This window comes from Stomoxys calcitrans, chromosome 2 (assembly GCF_963082655.1).
Source record: "Stomoxys calcitrans chromosome 2, idStoCalc2.1, whole genome shotgun sequence".
NCBI lineage: Eukaryota > Metazoa > Arthropoda > Insecta > Diptera > Muscidae > Stomoxys > Stomoxys calcitrans.
This window is the reverse complement of record NC_081553.1, coordinates 67,889,558-67,906,899: the sequence shown is the minus strand read 5'-3', so window position 1 is coordinate 67,906,899 and position 17,342 is coordinate 67,889,558. Positions and strand designations below refer to the sequence as shown.

General features: G+C 37.9%; 1 protein-coding gene across 1 annotated transcript; it reads right to left on the bottom strand.

The window, feature by feature from the left end:
* Window positions 1–299: 299 nt before the first annotated feature.
* Window positions 300–16,821, bottom strand: LOC131994681 (uncharacterized). The gene is made up of 2 exons (XM_059361487.1): window positions 15,682–16,821; window positions 300–440 (listed from the first exon to the last, which is right to left on the bottom strand). Exons 1-2 carry the CDS (start codon window positions 16,819–16,821, stop codon window positions 300–302), a joined length of 1,281 nt encoding a protein of 426 aa, XP_059217470.1.
* Window positions 16,822–17,342: the final 521 nt, after the last annotated feature.

The following is a 17,342-nucleotide window of genomic DNA, read 5'->3' as shown; positions in this document are numbered from 1 at the left end:
CAAGATTGATTTTTCTCATAACCATTTAATTGGCAATAATTGACTCCGCCCTGTGAGATAAATAGGCCTTGTAATTTTCGCGCATCCAATTTATTGGTAACTGGTATCACAGCTCATTGAGTGGCCACAACTGTTATGGTCATAAATAGCCATATCAAAGTATATTTTTTGGATTGTGAAAATTTCTATGGAAATATTTTTCCCAAACTAAATGCTTTTCAAATGAATGAATGCCAATATTAAAACAGAAAAAAGGAAAAAATAAAAACTCAAACTCACATAAAGCCAAAGAAGACTTACTAACAGCAACGGCTCGGGCAACAGCAGCAATATGCAGCCAATGGCAACAGCAACAACATTAGGGGCAGCAACTTTAAACGTATGAAAACACTTTCACCACCAATGATGGTCATATGAAACTCCTCGCAAACAAACCAAGCCTGAAAAGAAAACCAAAATGCATTTAAGTAGCCCGACCGACCAACCGACCGACTCAATGTCGTTTGGTCGGTCATAGTTGTGATAAAATTTCTATTAATAAAAATTGTAATGAATCCATATATACATCGACCAACCCGCCAACCATTCATCTAACCAACATCGCTTCTATGGCAAGCCAAACAGCTCACAGCCACACTCACCGTGAGCATGGAACGGGGGCAAATGCAGCAATGAGGCACCGTTCCACCATCATACCCATTATACATCAGAAGTCTATGGCAAAATTAACTTTTCATTTTCATTATTTCATTATACCCTACACTACTACTGTGGCACGGGGTATAATTATTTCATGCATTTGTTTGTAACGCTTAGAAGCAGAAGAGTTAGGCTTATTGTTAAATGTGCCGATTGGCTTAGAAGCACTTCTTGATTCGATTTAGCTATGTTCATTCGTCTATCTATTTAATCACAAATTCTTGAGACCAAGGTACAGTTCGAATTTGTTATCCGATTGTCGCATTTCATCCATATGTGGTATAATGGCTATAGCTATCACAGTTGTTCTCCTATCCTTATCAAATCTTTCCCAAATCTCTTGATAAGGTCAAGTATGGCGGAATGTTTGTAATAGCGCAGACTATAGTTGCCAGACGCTATGATATTCCGCCAAATGAGGAGTCGGATGGGCTGGATGGGCTAGACATCGAACAGGCCTACTCACCAAACTTCTAAATATAGCAGAGGGGATGACCAGTCGAACAAATGTTCCATTCAATGTCCCATCATGAGTGCAAAATTTCATCAAATCTCTCATCAGATGTGTCATACTATGTAACGTAGCAACAATTTTTGCTCCAATCATAACAAAATTTTAAATGCTCTGATATTAGAAGGTAGACTCGGGGATGTGCGGTATTATAAAGTCGGCTTCCTCCGACTTTTGTCTATTTTAATAAGTCTCCTAGCTACTATGAGTTGCAGGTGTTTCTTGCAGTGCGTGAAATTTCTTCTAACGCTTTTTTTAATTTTCTATAATGCGTTGCACAAGGCCACTTTCTCAGTCGCCTGTGCAAGCAAGAATAGCAATATTTTATTAATAATCAAAAGTCTTTTATATGAAATCGAGGCAAAGAATCTGCACATACATACATATTTTTGATTTGTTTAACTGCTACTTATGCGGAAAGTGGAGCAGAAAATAATTAATTTAATAATTTCATCCTTGTGTCTCTAAAGAATTCAGATTTGTGAGAGTCCTATCCACACAACATTTTAAATTTTTCGATAGAGTCATGAATAAAGGCCAATTTCCCTCTAGGACGAATAGTTTACGAGATACAGTCATTTTAAAGTATTCTAAGTCAAGCTTCAATTTTTAAAGGATTTGCGATGACATTTTGGATTTTTCGATGGAGTCACGAATTAAGGCCCATTTCCCTCTAGGTCGCATAGTTTAGGAGATACAGCCATTTTAAAGTTTTCTATGTGAAATCTTGATTTTTGACGGATTGGCGACGAAATTTTAAATTTTTCGATGGAGTCACGAATTAAGGCCCATTTCGCATAGCTTAGGAAATACTGCCATTTTAAAGTTTTTTCAGTGAAATTTCGAATTTTGATGGATTTTCCATGAAATTCTGAATTTTTTGATGGGGTCACGAATTAAGGCCCATTTCCCTCTAAGACGCGTAGTTTAGGAGATACAGCCATTTTAATGTTTTCTAAGTGAAATTTCGATTTTTGACGTATTTGCGATAAAATTTTGAATTTTTCGATGAAGTCACGAATTAAGGCCCATTCCCTTCTAGGACGGATAGTTTAGGAGATACAGCCATTTAAAGTTTTCTAAGTGATATTTCGTTTTTTGATAGATTTTCGATGAGATTTTTAATTTTTCGATGGCGTCACGAATTAATGCCCATTTCCCTCTAGGGCGCATAGTTTAGGAGATCCAACCATTTTAAATTTTTTTTAAATTAAATTTAGATTTTTGATGGATTTTCGATGAAATTTTGAATTTTTCGATTGAGTCAAATATCAAAGCTCATTTCCCTCTAGGACGCATAGTTCTAGAGAGACTTACAGCCATTTTTAAGTTTTCTAAATTTTGATTTTTGACGGATTTTCGATGAGCCATTCGAGCTCATCATTTCCAGTCATTTTAAAGTTTTCTAGGACGCATAGTTTTAAAGATACAGCCATTTTAAAATTTTTAAGTAAAATTTTGATTTTTGATGGATTTTCTATGAAATTTTGAATTTTGCGATGGAGTCACGAATTAAGGCCCATTTTCCTTTAGGACACATAGTTTAATAGATACAGCAATTTTAAAGTTTTAAAAGCGAAATTTCGATTTTTGATGGATTTTCGATGAAATTTTGAATTTTTCGATAGAGTCACGAATTAAGGCCCATTTTCCTTTACGACACATAGTTTAATAGATACAGCAATTTTAAAGTTTTAAAAGCGAAATTTCGATTTTTGATGGATTTTCGATGAAATTTTGAATTTTTCGATGGAGTCACGAATTAAGGCCATTTCCCTTTAGGACGCATAGTTTAGGAGATACAGTAATTTTAAAGTTTTCTTAGTGAAATTTCGATTTTTGATGTATTTTCGATGAGATTTTGAATTTTTGCGATTGAGTCATGAATTAAGGCCCATTTGCCTTTAGGAAGCATAGTTTAGGAGATACAGCCGTTTTAAAGTTTTTTTAAGTGAAAATTAGATTTTTGATGGATTTTCTATGACATTTTGAATTTAGTTTAGGAGATACAGCCATTTTAATGTTTTCTAAGTGAAATTTCGATTTTTAACGGTTTTTCGATGAAATTTTAAATTTTCGATGGAGTGGCGAATTAACGCCCATTTCCCTCTAGGACGCATAGTTAAGGAGATAAAGCCTTTATAAAGTTTTCTAAGTGAAATTTCGATTTTTGATGGATTCTCAATGAAATTTTGAATTTTTCGATGGAGTCACGTCTTAAGGCCAATTTCCCTCTAGGGCGCATAGTTAAAGAGATACAGCCATTTCAAAATTTTCTAAGTGAAATTTCGATTTTTGATGGATTTTCCATGAAATTTTGAATTACAATGGAGTCACGAATTAAGGCCCATTTTCTTCTAGGGCGCAAAGTTTAGGAGATACTGCCATTTTAAAAGTTTTTTAAGTGAAATTTCGAATTTTTGATGGATATTCGATGAAATTTTGAATGTTTTCGTTGAAGTCACGAATTAAGATCCATTTCCCTCTAGGACGCATTAAGGAGATATAGCCATTTTAAAGCTTTCTTAGTAAAATTTTGATTTTTGATGGATTTGCGATGAATTTTTTAATTTTTCGATGGAGTCACGAATTAACGCCATTATCCCTCTAGGACGCACAGTTAAGGAGATATAGCCATTTTAAAGCTTTCTAAGCAAAATTTCGATTTTTGATGGATTTGCGATGAATTTTTAATTTTTCGATGGAGTCACGAATTAAGGCCCATTTCCCTCTAGGAGATACAGCCATTCTAAAGTTTTCTGAATAAAATTTCGATTTTGACGGATTTTCGAGGAAATTTAAAATTTTCGATGGAGTCACGAATTAAGGCCCATTTGCCTCTAGGACGCATGGTTTATGAGATACAGCCATTTTAAAGTTTTCTAAGTAAAATTTCGATTTTTGACGGATTTTCGATGAAATTGGGAATTTTTCGATGGAATCACGAATTAAGGACCAATTCCCTCTAGGATGCATAGTTAAGGAGATACAGCCATTTTAATGTTTTTTAAGTGAAATTTCGATTTTGATGGATTTTCGATGAAATTTTGAATTTTTGCAAGAGTCTTGAATTAAAGCCCATTTCCCTCTAGGACGCATAGTTAAGGAGATACAGCCATTTCATAATTTTCTAGGTGAAATTTCGATTTTTGATGGATTTTCGAGGAAATTTAAAATTTTTCGATGGAGTCACGAATTAAGGCCCATTTCCCTCTAGGACGCATAGTTAAGGAGATATAGCCATTTTAAAGTTTGTTAAGTGAAATTTTGATTTTTGATGGATTTTCGATGAAATTTAAAATTTTTCGATGGAGTCACGAATTAAGGCCCATTTGCCTCTAGGACGCATGGTTTATGAGATACAGCCATTTTAAAGTTTTCTAAGTAAAATTTCGATTTTTGACGGATTTTCGATGAAATTGGGAATTTTTCGATGGAATCACGAATTAAGGACCAATTCCCTCTAGGATGCATAGTTAAGGAGATACAGCCATTTTAATGTTTTTTAAGTGAAATTTCGATTTTGATGGATTTTCGATGAAATTTTGAATTTTTGCAAGAGTCTTGAATTAAAGCCCATTTCCCTCTAGGACGCATAGTTAAGGAGATACAGCCATTTCATAATTTTCTAGGTGAAATTTCGATTTTTGATGGATTTTCGAGGAAATTTAAAATTTTTCGATGGAGTCACGAATTAAGGCCCATTTCCCTCTAGGACGCATAGTTAAGGAGATATAGCCATTTTAAAGTTTGTTAAGTGAAATTTCGATTTTTGATGGATTTTCGATGAAATTTTGAATTTTTCGATGGAGTTATAAATTAAGACTCTTCTCCTCCAGGACGCATAGTTTGGAAGATACAGGCATTTTAAAGTTTTTTAAGGCCCATTTCCCTCTAGGACGCATAGTTTAGGAGATACAGCCTTTTAAAGGTTTCTAAGTGAAATTTTGATTTTTGATGGATTTTCGATGAAATTTTAAATTTTTCGATGGAGTCACGAATTAAGGCCATTTCCCTCTAGGACGCATAGTTTAGGAGATACAGCCTTTTAAAGGTTTCTAAGTGAAATTTTGATTTTTGATGTATTTTCGATGAAATTTTGAATTTTTCGATTGAGTCACGAATTAAGGCCCTTTTTGCAGTTTTATAGTTTTCTAAGTGAAGTTTAGACTTTTGATCAATCGATCTCCTCAAAACTTTGCACCTGTATTTCCGTTCCACTTTCGAATTCTCTCAGAGCGATAATTTGGTTGCGACCTTCAGCTATACTCTTACCAATTTAAAAACATCAAAAGAACTTAAAGCTTAAATTTTCTTTCTTTATCGGAATTCACATTGCAGATTCCACATCTTCGAACATGTTTCCTCTCGAATGAACATGAATTTTTTCAACACATTTTTGTTAGACCATTGTCCATGATAACTCATATCAAACTGACGACAGACGACTATGCATGCATTCACAAGTTTGGGACCACCCAACATTCCTTTTTTTAGATGCTTTGTGTGCATACTTTTTTGTATGCCATTGCAAACGTGCTAAAAACTACCGGCCAAAAAACAGGGTTACTGTCATTGCATTCAAAATGCTGCACTAAGGTAAATGTCGATTTGTCTGTTTTTCATGGGTTTTTGCTGACACTAAATATTTTATGATCTTTAAAAGTTGCTGCGGTTTTGCAGATGAAAAACTAAAAACCTGCTTGCAGGAGGATTCGTTTCAATGACGTTGGTTGCCATAGAGACAATGCGCGCGACATGAATGAGCACTTGAGTGTGGGGGGCACAGCCAATGTCATGAACAAGATGTCGTTCACTTGGAAAAGTTGATAATTTAAGGTGAATTATGGATGTAAGTACATAAAAGTTAAGTGCATAGTTTAGTCCATGCATTTGACATCCATAAAGGGAAAGTACATTCTACGCAGTGAACCATTTAATTCGAGGAGAAAGAGAGTGACAACAAGTTTTCTTTATATTCTTTTCACACTTTTGGTAGGTAGTATCGAGGACGTTCACCTGTTCCTCCAAAACTGAGCTCCTAGCGCAAAAACTAGTAAAAACATGCTTAAATCTACCATTCTGAACCTAGGATACCCACCACCATGAATTCTGCCTTAAATGTGTATATATTGCACGTAAATCAGTTTATATCTCCATTAGCTTAAAGAAATCAAATCTTAGAATTATTGACCTTCTACCGTCTCAAGAATTTAAAGTTTGCTTCACATATTTAATTTCAGTCAAATTCTACCTCTAAGGTGTTGGAGTTCGAATCAGTTATGCAGAAAGGCCGAAAGGGTTGAGATGGTATACGACTGTGATAGACCTAGGCGTCTTAATGTTACCCCGTGGAAACTGAAATTTGTCTGTTTAAGAGGAAGACGGAGGTGAGTCCATTCGACGCACCACATTTCCTCAACAAAACGATTTTGATATCTGACAAGGTCAAATACTTAGGAGTAATCTTGGACAAGAAACTGAACTGGAATTGTCACATTCGGGAAGGCTCACAGATGTTGGGCATTTTGTAGACGGGCCTTATGCTCGAAATAGGGCCAGAATCCGGGGATAATTCCCTGGCTCTACTGGAGCTTGATAAGACCAATACTTACTTACGCCTCAGTAGTTTGTCGGACTGCAATGGAGATGAAGTGCAACATAAGGACCATACAACAGGTTCAGTGAACATGTCGTCCACTGGAATGTGCCCACTGGAACACTAGAGACTTTTCTAAATATGCGATTATAGACAGATTAAGTGTGAGGTAGCGGCAGGTTCTATCTGGCGTTGGCAGAATGGATAGAGGGTAGAGGATAGGATCAGGTCAAACTGTCGTGGTATAATAGCTACGACGATTGCAAAACTGTATGGAGTGGAAAAGGTTTTGGATCAGATAACTGAGACGACATTTGAGGTTGAGTGTGAGGCACTGCTGCCATCGCTACAGTCTTGGATTGACGGAAGTCTGGTATTGCTATCTGGAAGTTCATACTACACGGATGGATTGAAGCTAGAAGACAGAGTGGACCTGGGAGTCTACATTGAGATTCCAGGGAACGATATCGTTTTAGGCTGCCTGACCATAATACGGTTCTGCATTCGGAGATCCGGGCGATCACGGAAGGCGTGAGGTGGTATGGTGTGAACGTCTATACGGACAGTAAATTGGCCATCAGGTCTTGAAATGGAAGATATAGATTAAGGATTTCTCTGAGGATGGCACGATTCGCATTGTTTGGGTTCAAGGACAAAACAGAGAAAGCGTGAATGAAAGAGCAGACGATTTGGCAGTGATGGTTAAAGGACTGCCGTCAATAAACATGGTTAATCCGAAGCCTTTTGGGGAGACGCAGTCTGAGTTTAGGACTACGAACAGACATGTAACACTGTGGAACAGTAAGGCTGTCGACAGGACAGCGCAAATTTCATAGAGAGATCCTGATCATGAGAAGATGAGGCTATAACTGCAAGGAAGTAATTTGAGGACAGTATAGCTTTTGGTATCATAAGGGGTACATAGGATTACGAGCGAACTTGCATAGGTGCATAGGTGCGGCAAATGATAGCATGTGTAAGGAAAGTGGGGATGATGCTGAGATGTTGGATTATTTCCTATGACATTGCCCGGCTTTCGCTGCAAACAGACTCCAGCGCTTAGTTGGGTAAACAATAGCAGACTTTTAGCGATTTAGAGCGAGGTATAGAGAAACATTTTTATACCCACCACCGAAGGATGGGAGTATATTCATTTTGTCATTCCGTTTGCAACACATCGAAATATCCATTTCCGACCCTATAAAGTATATATATTCTTGATCAGAGTAAAAATCTAAGACGATCTAGAAATGTCCGTCCGTCTGTCTGTTCAAATCACGCTACAGTCTTCAAAAATAGAGATATTGAGCTGAAATTTTGCACAGAGTATTTTTTGTCCATAAGCAGGCTAAGTTCGAAGATGGGCTATAACGGACTATATCTTAATATAGCCCCCATATAGCCCGATCCGCCGATTTAGGGTCTAGGGCCCATAAAAGCCACATTTATTATCCGATTTTGCTGAAATTTGGGACAGTGAGTTGTGTTAGGCCCTTCGACATCCTTCCTTCGAATTTGGCCCAGATCGGTCGAGATTTGGATATAGCTGCCATATAGACCGATCCTCCGATTTAGGGTCTAAGGCCCATAAAAGGCGCAATTATTATTTGATTTTACTGAAATTTAAGACAGTGAATCGATTTTGCTGAAATTTAAGACAGTGAGTTATGTTGGGCCCCTCGACATTCTTCGTCTTTTTGGTCCAGATCGGTCCAGATTTGGATATAGCTGCCATATAGACCGATCCTCCGATTTAGGGTTTTAGGCGCATGAAAGGCACATTTATTATCCGATGTCGCCGACATTTGGGACAGTGAGTTATGTTTGGCCCTTCGACATCCTTCGTCATTTTGGCTCAGATCGGTCCAGATTTGAATATAGCTGTCATATAGTCCGATTCTCCGATTTAGGGTCTTAGGCACATGAAAGGCACATTTATTGTCCGATGTCGCCGAAATTTGGGACATTGAGTAAGGTTTAACCCCTTGACATAGTTCTGCAGTATAGCACAGATCGGTCAAGATTTGGATATAGCTGCCATATAGACCGATATCTCGATTTAAAGTCTTGGACCCAAAAAAGACGCATTAATAATCCGATTTAACTGGAATTTGACACATTGACTTATATAAGGCTCTTCGACATCTATGTTGTATATGGTTCAGATCGGTTTTTTTTTAGATATAGCTACTAAAAAGACCAATATTTTCTTATACAATGACTTGTACTTATTAGTATTTGGTCCAAATCGGATCATATGGGACATAAGGTAGAGATTTTGATGAAAGGTGGTTTACATGTATACCCGAGGTGGTGGGTATCCAAAGTTCGGCCCGATCAAACTAAACGCCTTTTTACTTGTTTTTTTTTCAAGGTTTTCATTTGAGAGAGCACAACGAGCCGATTACTGGCTTTGATGTATATCCACAGTGGCATGTGGCTGATTTTTATACGCACCCTCCTTTTATCCTAACCTAGCCTAGGTTTAGGTTAAAATGGTAATCTACCATCAGACTCACATAGACGTTTGCGTCCATTGTGATACCAGAGGAACAGATGAAGTTAGATACCTTCTAGTTCCTACCGTTGAACCATCCAGATACCTTTGAAAAGCCCAAAAACTTGCGAATGTTCACATTCGCTAAATCACACAGGTTCTCAAAGATATGAGAACCTAAGTGCAACTCCTTCTCACCGCCATGGCGGGACACATACACAACTCATGTTTTATAGTCTCTTCTTTCTCGACGTCCTCACAGCTTCTGCAATAGTTGGGAACCTTCAGCCTATCAGCATGTTTTCCGATCAGACAGTGACCCATCATGACGGACGCAATGACTGAGAAGTCTGTTCTAGCCAGTGTCAGCAAAGTCTAGATAAGGCCACATAATTTTAGAATGCTCACGGGCCCGTATCAGCTACATGAAAAAACTGAAACTTTTGAGATATCTTTGCGACAAAGAAATCTGTTTTATTGGGGCAGTACGGATTTTATAGAAACAATGTAACATTTCTCTCCGCTGTTGAATGTTAGTCACGAATTTGCAACTTTTTGATATAAAAGACACTTCGTTTATAACTTTTAGGTACTGTGGTAAAGCATTGCTCTTTTATGGGAAATCTTAAAAAATCGTTTAAGCAAAATGTGCTTTGTAGCACATTGCTTTGTTTACTTCTTGCCTCTTCTTCATTTGACAGAGAGTGTGGTTATGGTTTTTTCATTAAACTATGTTCAGTCAACCAGTAGTCAGAGTTTAGAGGAAATGATGTAAATGTGGCAGTTTTTCAAGATGCAATTAAGGTAAGATAATAAATGCCACAAAAAATTCCTAAAACACGTAAAAGGATGCCAAGTCCGGCCTTGTCTTGAGAACCCACCACAATGGATTCTGCAAAAAGTTGTCACAAAATGAACTTAGATGAAGGACATAGGAGACGTACCAAATGTCTACCAACCCAGGCAAAAATTAAAGCTTCTAGGCGCCGTAGAATGGTAATCGGGAGATGGGGTGTTATGTTTTTCAACCGCTTTGGAAGAAATAACAAAACACTTCGTGCAACATTTCAGTCAATTCGAATATCAATTGCGATTTCTAGGGAGTCAAATGTCAACGCTTATATGGGAATTTTATGAGGTTACACACCGATTTGTACCTGCTCGATCTTTGGAAATTTTAACAGAGCACTAGCAATGTCCTAATCTCAACCTATATTTGCCCATTTGCTATCTGTAGAAAATTTAAAGCGGTTATCTTCATTCGTTCAAGCGCTTTCATGATTTCGATAGACGGTCAGACGGATGGACGGATGGAAGTGCGCACATGGCTAGACCCACTCTTTACTTTATGCGGTATAATAAAAATCGTGAAACGGTGAGTTCCTTTACCCTCTAAAATGCCTTTTTGAAAATTGAGCTTCTTTAAACATTTTTAAGTTGCTGATAAATACATTCAAGGCCAGACCAATTGATTTTTATACCCTCCACCATAGGATGGGGGGTATACTAATTTCGTCATTCTGTTTGTAACTTTGAAATTTTATGACGATCTAGCCATGTCCGTCCGTCTGTCCGTCCGTCCGTCTGTCTGTCGAAAGCACGCTAACTTCCGAAGGAGTAAAGCTAGCCGCTTGAAATTTTGCACAAATACTTCTTATTAGTGTAGGTCGGTTGGTATTGTAAATGGGTTATATCGGTCCATGTTTTGATATAGCTGCCATATAAACCGATCTTGGGTCTTGACTTCTTGAGCCTCTAGAGTGCGCAATTCTTATCCGATTGGAATGAAATTTTGCACGACGTGTTCTGTTATGATATCCAACAACTGTGCCAAGTATGGTTCAAATCGGTCCATAACCTGATATAGCTGCCATATAAACCGATCTTGGGTCTTGACTTCTTGAGCCTCTAGAGTGCGCAATTCTTATCCGATTGGAATGAAATTTTGCACGTGGTATTTTGTCATGATATCCAACAACTGTGCCAAGTATGGTTGCAATCGGTTCATAACCTGATATAGCTGTCATATAAACAGATCTTGGGACTTTACTTCTTGAGCTTCTAGAGGGCGCAATTCCTATCCGATTTGGCTGAAATTTTGCAAGACGTTTTTTATTGTTACTTTCAACAACTATGTCAAATAAGGTTCAAATCGGTTCATAACCTGATATAGCTGCCATATAAACCCATCTGAGATCTTGACTTCTTGAGCCTCTAGAGATCGCAATTATTATCCGATTTGACTGAAATTTTGTACGACGGATTCTCTCATGACCATCAACATACGTGTTTATTAAGGTCTGAATCGGCCTATAGCCCGATACAGCTCCCATATAAATCGATCTCTCTATTTTACTTCTTGAGCCCCCAAAGGGCGCAATTCTTATGCAAATTGGCTGACATTTTGCACAGGTCTCCAACATATAATTTAATTGTGGTCCAAACCGGACCATATCTTGATATCGCTCTAATAGCAGAGCAAATCTTTTCTTATATCCTTTTTTTGCCTAAAAAGAGATGCCGGGAAGAGAACTCGACAAATGCGATCCATGGTGGAGGGTATATAAGATTCGGCCCGGCCGAACTAAGCACGCTTATACTTGTTTTTATTGTATTGGCTATCTCAATTCAAAATAAGCCACTTTTTCCTTTCATTTGAGTGGTATGTAGTCCTGGTGGGCCTATTCAGATTGCTGTTTCTATTGGGGGACTGGGTTGGTCCCCCCTACACTTAGACCCAAATCAAAATATCTGATGATATCTCTACTGTCAAAGATAATTTATTCGAGTTCCTTATTGTCGCGATATACATGTCCTGCTGAGTGGCTCAAACTACCCATTTCGGGCAAAGATGATTTCAAAATCAAAATTTTTTAGTAAATTTGCCGTGGAGGCAAATGTGTGGTGCGAAAATTTGTTGCATGTGTTTATGGAACATAATAAGTAAAAAACGAGGAAAGCGTTTTGCAAAATTTTGGCAAGATTGGTCAAACAATGCGCTTGCAGTGACTTTTGGGATGAAAATATGGCGATATACATAAATGACAGCTATATCTAAATCTGGGCAGATTTCACCAGTAATATCTAAAGTGCAAAATTTCGAGAGAATCGTATAAAAAATGAGGACTTTCTTGCAATATATCTCACAATCGGACGAGTATATGTGTGGGAGCTATACCTAAATCTGAACCGATTTCGAGCAAACTCCTCAGATACTATGGCAGTCGTCGAGGAAAGCGTTTTGCAAAATTTTGGCAAGATGGGTCAATAAATGCGATTGATGTGACTGTAGAAGTTAAAATCGGGCGATATACATATATGACAACTATATCTAAATCTGGGCCGATTTCCATGAAATTCACCTTTCAAGAGTCAAGAGGAAATCCTTCCTGCCAAATTTCGAGAGAATCGGTAAACAAATGACCATTTGATTGCATTATTACTGAAAATCGGATGAACATATATATGGGAGCTATATTCAAATCTGAACCGATTTTTTCCATTTTCAATAAGCTTCGTCTCTAGACCGAAAAACATGCCTGTACCAAATTTGAAGACGATCGGATGAAAACTGCGACCTGTACATTGCACACAAATTAGCATGGACAGACAGACGGACGGACGGACAGACAGACAAACAGATGGAAAAGCTTAATTGAATCAGAAAGTGATTTTGAGACGATCGGTATACTTATCAATGGGTCTATCTCTTTTCCTTCTGGGTGTTACAAACAAGGGTAAAAAATTATATTGCCTAATTTACTTCAAGACCAACCTACATAATTTGCAAAAATTTCAAGCATAAGGCCAGTCTACTGAACTCCGTTCAAGTGAATATCTTTATTCGTTCAAGCGCTATCGTGACTTCGGCAGACGGATGGGCGGACGGACATAGGTAGATCGACTCAGAATGTAAAAAGGATCAAGAATATAAATATTTAATGGGGTGGCAGATCGATATTTCGATGTGTTGCTAACGGAATGACTAAATTAGTATACCATCCATCCTATGGTGGTGGCTATACAGAATGAAGTACTCTGTTTGTACTGGGGGGCAAAACTCTACCAGCTGTGAAAATTTCATGAAAATCGATTCAGACAACGTACAAAAATAAGCAAAAAGGCATATAGTTAGGCCGGGCTGAACTACGGATACCCACCACCTCGGGTATATATGTAAATCCAATTTCGTCACAATCCGGTGAAAAATGTATAACTTAAGCACCCCAAATCGGCACGGATATTGAGTGGTCTAATATATATGTCACTTTTCAATTTAGTAGAACAAAATATTGGTCTCTTTGGCAGATATATCCAATTATAAACCGATCTGAACCATATTAAGGTCGGATATCGTGAGGCTCAGAAAAACACACTGTTTCAAATTTCAGCGAAATCTGGTAAAAAATAAAGCTTTTACGCCCTTCAGACCCTCTAGCGGGAGATCGGTCTATATGGCAGCTATATCTTAATATAGTCCGATCTGCACCATTTTTGGATCGGATGTTGGGAGGTCCTAACCTACTCACTGTTTCAAATTTCTGAGAAATCGGATAATAAATAAAGTTTTTATGGGCTTCAGACGCCTTATCTGCAGATCGGTCTATATAGCAGCTATATCTAAATATAGTCCGATCTGAACCATATTTAGGTCAGATGTTGGGAGGTCTTAACCTACTCACTGTTTCAAATTTTAGCGAAATCGGTTAAAAAAATAAAGCTTTTATGGGATCCAGACCCTTTATCGGCAGATCGGTCTATATGATAACTGTGTCTAAATATAGTCCGATCTGTACCATATGTAGGTCGGATGTAGGGAGTCTTAAAACTGCATACCAAATTTCAGCGAAATCGGATAATAAATAAAGCTTTTATGGGCGTAAGACCCTTTGTCGGGAGATAGGTCTATATGATAGCTGTGTCTAACTAGTCCGATCTGTACCATATTTTGGCTGAACGTTGTGAGGCTTAAAACTGCGCCCTATTCCAAATTTCAGCGAAATCGGATAAAAAAATAAAACTTTTATGGCCTTCAGACCCTCTATCGAGAGATCGGTCTATATGGCAGCTATATCTAGCTATAACCTACTGTTTTACATTTTAGCGAAATCGGTTAATAAATAAAGCTTTTATGGTCTTCAGACCTTTTATCGGCAGATCGGTCTATATGGTAGTTATATCTAAATATAGTCCGATCTGAACCATACTTGGGTCAGTTGGCGGGACGCCTAAAACTACTTACTGTTTCAAATTTCAGCAAAATCGGATGAAACATAAAGTTTTAATGGGCATTAGACCCTTTATCAGAAAATCGGTCTATATAGCAGCTATATCCAAATATGGTCCGATTTGGGCCGTTCAAGAACTTAACCTGTGCCAAATTTCAGCTCAATATCTCAATTTTGAAGGCTCTAGAGTGATAACAACAGACGGACGGACGGATAGACGGACAGACACCGTTAAATCGTCTAAGAAATTTAGGACGATCCGAAATATATATACTTTGTAGGGTCGGAAATTGCTATTTCCATGTGTTGCAAAAGGAATGACTAAATTAATATACCCCCTATCGTACGATGGTGGGTATAAAAAAGCAACAATTTAATTTATATACCTTCCACCATAGGATGGGGGTATACTTGAATAAAACGAGTTTAATCCCGGAGTACTTTTTTGATACTCATTTATTTCTTCAAAATCTCATCCTTATATATAAACTTAAAACTAACTACAAACTAAATATCCTAAGAAAGGCAGGCAAATCTAAAAATAATCACTTTGGGAAAATAAGATCATAAACAAAGACGATAAACATCCTATGCAGATACTAAATAAATTTGTCCAGCTGCAAGCCATATGCTTGCCATTCAGACCGCTGTGTTTTCTGATAATCCCTAACTATTTCCTTATCTACGCACATTAAAAACTATCTTCCACTTATCCCTGTGCGATGCGTTGGCTAGGTAAAAATATAAACTCTTATCACATTTATGCCGGCCCTTAAAACTATCCTTTAAAATAAACAAAAAATGGAAAGTATCTTATCTATTCGTTCTCAAGGCTAAAACATTTCCATGACACACATCAACTAATATCCCATGTTTAGAAATCTAAACATTCTGCGGGCGGCCAAAAATAATTATGAAATAGCTCTACTTATAAACTGTAAAAATTCAGCAAAATGGACTGTAATTCAAATATATATGTTAAAATCTAAACATCCCGAGGACGAACAACAACTATGTTACTTTCTCTTGTTAAATACTTATAGATTACATAACTTAAAAATAATATTATTAAAATAGAGGTAGAGATTAGTGAAATATGACCACTGATGTGATGCCATGATAGCTCCTTAAGGTGGATCGGATTCGCCTTCATCATTTTAATTTCTTCCTCCAATCCTTGAATCGTTGACGAATGATCGATTTTATTGTAGTTTAGCTCGTCCACCATCGCTATGTCCTTCACCTCTCTCAAGATATATGATGTGGAATTATAGGACATCTCAGTTTTTGCTTCTTGTGACGCAGTTAATACGGTTCGTCCAATCCTAGCAGTACACCCAGGCTGGAGAGTGATGATACCTAGGCCTGGTAATTCAAATACTCCTTTAGTGCGCTCAGCACATAGAATATGGGCCGAAACTTGATCTTTAGTTTTAAACAACCATGATCCTCTTGTCTTCAGCTCAATCCAAAAATTCCTGTTCTGAGTCTTCAAAAACTGGCAGCCATATTTACTTGTTGGCTTAAGCGCTGCTAGCTCACATGAATGATCGTTGGCGTCTTCCCAGGCCCAGTTGCCTCTGCAAAGAAATTCATCTTCACCAGTTAGCTGACATTGGTTCATCGATGACTGCGACAGTAGATGATAAGCATCCATTTCATAGTTGTAGGCCAGGAACTGCTGTCTTAAAGCTGCTACCATTGCGGTTCCGTTTCTCACCATCGGCAGTGGTACGACGCGGAATATTTCTGCTGATGATTTTTCTACCAAGGGAATCTGCACGTCAATCACTAATTTTTCTTCCACCAGCAGACCATGCGCCGTCATCACCTTGTATATTGCCTGCAAAACATCGTCCTTCTCACCAGGCAACCTTAGTCCTTTAGGTAGCTGATCCTTTATTTTCATCACCTCTGCCTGCAACTGGTTTGGCCGTACTAAATTTGGATTTACTTTTCCATGGTTGATGTCAATTAATAAGCCAATTACCCTGGCTTGAATATGTTCCACTTCAGTAAACAAGCTGCTAAGTTGATCGGCTACCGCGTAGAAGTCCATCGCCTTTTTGAAGAGGGAATAGTCAGTGTTCAGCATCTGACTTATGTTTTGCACCTTCTCATTCAGCTCTTTAAACTGTCCATTTATTTCATCCGTGGTCTTTTTCAGCACATTAAGCGTTGCTTCCACTACAGACGTTTGCTTCTCAGCCAAATATTTCAAGTTGTGCTGATTTTCAAGTACATTTTTCATATTTGCTTCCATACTCTCTCTGTCGTCCGCATCCATTACTCCGAAAAGAATGTGGAAAAGAGACCCAACAAACTCTAAAGGAGCCCTTTTATTTCGTTGGCGTTTTTTGTGTGAGAGTAACAAGTGGTTCTCATCTATAGTGTTCAGTCTGTTCGTCATAATATCCATCTGCGTGTCGCACTGCTGCTCGAACGATCTCAGCCGAACACATAATGATTTACACGCTTCTAGACCCTTATCCAGATGATTCACCGTGACAAAATACCCGTGCAGATCGAAATATGTCATAAGGTTCCATGACGATGTTACTCGGTTGATTCTGCCAATAAATAAATGATTGTGTCATTTCCCAATTCTTTTATCGCACCGCCGGTAATTGAGGTTGACATCGATTGAACACTTGCCATCATTGCCATGATCATCCATAACATCATTGCTACGTTTATTTTTCTTCTTTGAGGTAATTTGCAAATATATGTCTGCGACACTTCAATGTCGGCTTCCTTTTCACCACCATTAGCTAATATCTCCAGCGGGCATAACTTGTGTATGGGCCG

Coding starts and splice junctions, on each gene's coding strand:
- LOC131994681 (XM_059361487.1), bottom strand. CDS start 16,821: ATGGATGCGGACGACAGAGAGAGTATGGAAGCAAATATGAAAAATGTA. Junction 441..15,681: donor AAGAAATTAAAATGATGAAG/GCGAATCCGATC, acceptor TTTTCTTTTCAG/GCTTGGTTTGTTTGCGAGGA.